Below are 6,426 nucleotides of genomic sequence, written 5' to 3' on the forward strand. Positions count from 1 at the left end.
CCGTCGTACATGTATTGCCAAGCGATTGACAGGATCTCTTTATACTTCTTTCAGACGTGTCTTTGCATTTTGTTTCATTTACTGTTGCGTCTGTTATATCTGAAACTCCTTCTACTGTTCCAATTCTATATGTCCATGGCTTGCTATGTCCTTTTCATAACTTTTTAGTGCCATCTACCAATGTTTTAGCCGTTTCCTCCATATGTTTCAATTTTTATCTCCTTCAAGCGGATGATCTCTTATTTTATATGCTTCACTGACGTTTTTCCTCTTAAACTTACATCTTCTGAGATGTCGTATTTGACTCTTCATTTAATCTGTTTTTGTCATGTTTTATTTCTATTTTCACGTAAGTCTTACACAAGTCTCTATGCTTTTTTTTCATTATCTGTATCGATTAAAATCTATAATTTTCCTTTTCCCAGTCTTGCTACTTTTTTACCTATAAAAATGCCAATTTCCTAATATATGAAATTAAGCTTGATGTTTTTTGTCTTGAATTTATAGTTGGCACTTGCACAAACCAGAACGACAATGTGATACGGTTCAATTTCAATAATTAAAAACAACACATGTACATACACATTCAAATGACAAACCACTTTTTAATACTCAGGTGGTCCTTACTTTGTAGGGGAAGTTCCTCTCCATGGTTGAACAAATTATATACTGACTTGTCAAACACAATTATATAAATGCCTGTGAGAATGAAATCAAACAAGGTCGACAGAGTAGCCTTTCTTTAAAAAAAAAAAAAAAACAATAACGATCCTATTTTCAAAAATTGCATCAACAGCATGTTTCATCTATAGATTTAATTTACAAGTAGCAAAGAAAAAAATCATATCACTTTTTTTATAAATATACTGAATACTATTTGCAACAGATAGAATGAATTACCATACAAAGTCATAAATACAGGATAAAAAGAAAATGTGTGAAAACTTGCTACATTAATATAACATAAAAAAGTTAAACAATTATAAATATAAAACTATAAAAAATACAGCCTCACGATGTCGTGATTGTTTCTTTGATGTTATATTTTACAAACGATAAAAATAGACACTCTCCAGAACTACTTCATCAGACAAAAATACATAAAAGTTTTCCAATTCTATACTTTCGACTGATATTTACAGTTTTTCTAGTCCATTTCCTAGGAACTGATCATAGCATCTTTATTAGTTTCATGCATTGTCTTTACTGATGCTGTAACTTGATCGTGAAGAGGCAGAGTATAACATAACTCGCATTAACTGGCATAACACATCAAAATATTTCAACGGCATTATCGATAATGCCACCACTAGTACGGAACCTGACTTGTTGCAACTCTCTCCAATCAGAGTAATACTCGTGTTAGTTCAGATTCAGCCTATAATAATAATTATTGTGGTTACTCTAACAATGATATCATTACATGGTGCACAGCGATGAAAGGACACTATGAATGAGTCAAAAATTAAATACTTCAAACAAGGATTTTTAGTAACACAAGTTTTATAATATTCATTATATGTGTCATAACATGAGATGAATTTGGTTTGCGACTATGTGAATTACTTCCAAAATGAGCACAAATAAAGTGACACTTGTGAAGTTGACGTTGTAATATCCAATCTTTTATCAAGTCAAACGTTCTAAAGTTTCGTTCAGTTAAAAATATTTGGTTCCTTTCGGAAAAAACGACATCTTTAATGACTAAAAACTTCTACAAATAGTTCGATCAACGCTTTTCAATATTTCGATGACAATTTTAATGTTCTAATTTTTGTTATTTCATTTTCAATTTATGGGTAGTATGAATATGGCTGTGCTGGCGCTGTCGGAACAGAAGTTGGTTGGACACCATATTGTGTGGAATTCTGTCCAATGCCGAAATATGGTGGAGGCGGAGTATACGGTGGGGGATTCGAACCTGGGTAATAACCTCCAGTAGAATAAACATCTTGTTGAGCGTACGGAGACTGGCCCTGATGATACTGGGTTCCTCCGACCGTGTTTGGATAATAAGAATAATTAATTCTCTGATTGTAGCCCTTGGGTTGATAGCATATTGTAATATATGACAGGAATGTAACTAGTAGCAGAAGAATAATTCCTGATAAAATACATGCTGACAATATGACGTGCGTCATATACACGTCATTAACGCTATCATCATTATCGTTTTTCAGAAATGATATATTAAACGAGATTCCAAAGAAAGAGTTCATAATTATAGCAAATCCAAAGACCAGTTGTAAACGTTCCTGAAAATATACGAGAAAAAATATTAAGAAAGTATACACTAGTAACTATTATTTTGTCTCACGCTTAGTATTTATAAATGAATCATTTCATTTCATTACTGGATCAGTGAATGGGGGGATCAGAATATATGTTTTACATATTTTTAGACTTAATCAGTACAAACGTTATTCGTGCATTGAATTCCATTATTTTTTTTATTATGTGGCAATTTATAAAGACTTATAATGTGAATTAATTTCATGGTCCAAATTCGAATTACTCTTTCAACTATTGCATTTCGGGCAATTTAATGAATATGCTTATATTCATAGTGGGTGATATCGTGACATTTGATTACGATAAAATTTGATCACCGCTAAGGTAGCTCATGTTCTTTCCCCCTATATGCAAGCAGAAACTTGTGATACGATAGTAATACATATTTTCATTTAAAATATTGCTGCATTGATAATTTCTGCAGGCATTAGTAAAAATGAAAAGACTTACTATGGAAAGTTTTGTTCTATTGGAAACGGCAAATATTTGCCAGGAATATGGTTTATGCGATATATGCCGAAACCAAATAATACCGTCAACAAACCGTGTCTTCATCCACCCCGTATATTTCCATCATTTACTTTAAAATAGAGAAAAACAGAATCCCTAAAGAAAGTCCAACGCAACAAAATTGAAAATGTTGCAGGCTCGGTTTGATTGAGCCTGTTCATGGGCGGTACTGGAAAGTGCAAGCTACCGTCCACGCGCCCTAGCACCGGCTTAAGCAGAATTCAACATTTAACACAAAAATGTCGAAATTTTGAATTTAGAAACATCCGCAGATGTGTTCATACGGCGGTTATCATGGAACCTTCAATATGACACCGTTGTGCCATTCCATGAAAAGCGGCGTATGGTCCCAAAGTAAAAGAATGCTTTTGCCCTTAACGAGAAAACAATGGGCGGAACCAAATAAAATGTAATTTTGAAAGGGGATCTGAGGTTATGAAGCCTGCATATCACAGATAAGACGTCAAAAGACAAATTTAAAAAAGCAGGCAACATATCCTAAGGGTGATTATACAGTATTCAAGTAGGAATACTGGAACCATCCAAGTTAAAAATTGCCAAAAATAAGAAACTAAAAGTACCACATAACATGTATACACAACAATAATGTCGTGCTGAACGATCTTCAAGGATCGAAAATATAACATCATTGATTAAATGTACGGGGAGACTTTTTACAGCCGCCACACGGCACAAATAACACGGATGTGACAATTAAAAAAACTGCAAATGATGTCATTCAAAACAAACGGCATTACAATTAAACTACAATTTTATATCTTACTGTACACAGGGATTTTTTCCGAAGATCATAGTTATAAGAAGATGCTTTGTAAACGGTCAATATGCCACCAATGCCTGCTACTGCACCCTGAAAGTATAAACTAGTAAGATATACTTCCATTTAAACCGTCATCGTCAATATTCGACAAACTAGTTTATCTCCCATTGTGTATTTAAGTTAAAATGAAAGCGGCGAGATAAATTGTTTATCTTAGTCACATACCGGTACATGTATATGGACGTGTTTCATATCAGTTCAAAACTTTAAAAGTAGCCAGATTTTTTTCTATGTAGACTGCATGTTCTTATTTATCTTTTAAATCATTGTATATCTAATATGCCAGAAAACTTTGCTTCAGACAACTGTCTTCTCTGTAACTTTTGCAATACTTTGGAAACTATATCGGTCTGAACGGACTTTGGCTGAACAAGAAATGTTTCATGGTTGTACAAAAAAAAGATCTTTAAAGAAGATGGCAGACTACATTATTGATACATACCGGTACTCCGGATGTAAATCCACACATAAAGTAGTTATTAAAATGATCTTCTTGTATCTCCCCTATTACGGCGCAAACAACTAAACCAACGCCTAAAAAAACTTGTGCTCCAGAAATGAACTTCAATTTTTCAATACTCGATTCGCACACAGTCTTCTCTAAAATGTAAAAGAAAAAAAAACGTTTTAAAGGAAAGACATTGGATGCACGTTCATCAGACATTTGAATTTCAGAGACACTTAATATGGTAAAATATGTATTCACATTTGAAACAATCATGTGTATGCTGAGCTATGCTTAAATTCCGTTTCAGAAAGGTGTCGATGACTAATGTCGATATTTAGACAATTTGTTTCTAACTGTTATTTGAATCATGTTAAGGGCATTGAATTTTCTTATATTTGTTACTATCCAGCTTAATGAAGGGGAATCACTGGTTCTATTAATATGCTAATAATGCAAGATAATTTTTTATAGAAACCGGTGGGAGAGAAATGATAGACTGCCAAATATGTGAATAAGACTGAGACATTTTATGTAGATAAATATTGATTCATGTTCGTAAGAAAAGAAATCATTCTGAAGTACTTCTACAGGAAACCGAGCATGTGGAAATCTTCTAAGTTCAAAAAGAAATTATTGTTTTAAAAAGACCACATTCTGATTTGTGCGTGAAAGCTTAGAAGCTGTAGTTTAAATGATCTTATCCCCTTATTTCATATAATATTATACTAGTCAAAAAATGTATTTTTAACAGCGAAAACATTTTATACTACATTATACTTTGTACATTATAGAATTGTGTATTTTGAATTTTAGTCTCGTCTTCGAATTAACCTGATTCGATTATTCTTACACTGTCCGGATGTCTAATAACATCGGCAGTGTGACATAAAAACATTTTTAAACTTAACCCATATTAGTGACATCGGGGCATAGAAAATAAAAATAGAATTCGTCTGTTCATTTCCTATGTTTACAATAAATTGATGTGTAGACTACCTCAGTTCAAGGTCACACTGACTCATTTAAAATCCTTATATAAGTGTATATATTACAAACGGAGATTACAATGTATAAACGTATTTATATGTTTCGTCCCAGTTAATTAATAAAATATAAAATACTTTATAACTTTATCAACTTTAAATTCACGTTATATTTTAGAGTTTTTCCTGTTCAGATTGTAATAATTGAGGAGCTTCTATATAGGTCTATATGATTTGATTATTTTGAAATGAGACAATATTATTAAACTAATGTTACTTAAGATAGGTTAATTCACTTAATAACATTAAGTCGTAAATGAGGCACATAAAATGTCAATTTTTTAAGGCAATTTATCATAACTTTGGACATGAATACTGTTTCGCTATATTGTGGGCAGTCTCTCTTATTGAATGACTGATATACATGTGCATAGGAAGAAAGACCAATATAATAAGTTTAGCCAACTGCATTTTTAAATTGCAGACTTTGTTGGCACTAAAAAAATTATATAAATCATGCTCCTGGGGTAAAATTGGTCCTGCCCCAGAGGTCACATAGATAGAAAAACCTTTTTATCATATATGTATTCTGATGTAAAGTTCTCAGTTATTTGGCATGCATCAATACATAGAAGAACCCTGCAATTTTTACAAAAATCATTTCACTGATATAAATAAAATGGCTGTGCAAAGTGAGTTGGTAGGAGGAGGATAGGTAGGCCTGGCACAGTTTACAGATTTATACAGTGAACATGTTTTAAAAGATGCAGAGCATAGATTTTTATAAAGCATGTATCATCACTTTGTTACAGTAGAATTATCAGTTTTGTGATGGATGTTTGTGTGAGCATTGATGTTATTAATGTAAAGGGTGTTAATAAAAAAGAAAATTATTTGCAAGCATAGCATTTTTATATTTCTAATTTAATTATTAATTTGTGCCTTTGAATTTCTTCTTTAATATTATTTATATGTTTCTTTGAATTTTTATCTTTTTAAAACCAACCTTATTGTTGTTTTCAGTCAGTAAATCCAACACTATTGTTGTTTTCAGTCAGTAAATAAATTTACTCCGTGACAATTTCATGGAGATAAATAATCACCACTCTGTGCTGCAGCATTATTAGCTTTTTAAGAGCGTAACCGATGACATGTCTTGAGTCAGTAATCCACAGCAGAAAGCTGTGGCATATATAATTGTCACTATTAAAGTATTCATGTGACAAGAGCATAGCTCTTTGGCATGCATCAATATAGATCTTAATATTGCTAATTGAAATGAAACAGGTTTTGGACAAATGTAATAAATGTTTTTCAAACATTATTTTAACGTAAAATGTTAGTTACTTAAA

General features: G+C 32.1%; 1 protein-coding gene across 1 annotated transcript; it reads right to left on the reverse strand.

Annotated features, from left to right (window-relative positions):
• Nucleotides 1–747: 747 nt before the first annotated feature.
• LOC132729632 (uncharacterized) lies at nt 748–4,245 on the reverse strand. Its single transcript, XM_060715439.1, has 3 exons — nt 4,086–4,245; nt 3,587–3,673; nt 748–2,255 (listed from the first exon to the last, which is right to left on the reverse strand). The coding sequence occupies exons 1-3, from the start codon at nt 4,110–4,112 to the stop codon at nt 1,794–1,796; spliced, it is 576 nt and encodes a 191-aa protein (XP_060571422.1). The 5' UTR covers nt 4,113–4,245; the 3' UTR covers nt 748–1,793.
• Between the last annotated feature and the right edge of the window lie 2,181 nt (nt 4,246–6,426).

The sequence above is a fragment of the Ruditapes philippinarum genome, unplaced genomic scaffold (assembly GCF_026571515.1).
Source record: "Ruditapes philippinarum isolate M1 unplaced genomic scaffold, ASM2657151v2 ctg10023_1_1_1_1, whole genome shotgun sequence".
NCBI lineage: Eukaryota > Metazoa > Mollusca > Bivalvia > Venerida > Veneridae > Ruditapes > Ruditapes philippinarum.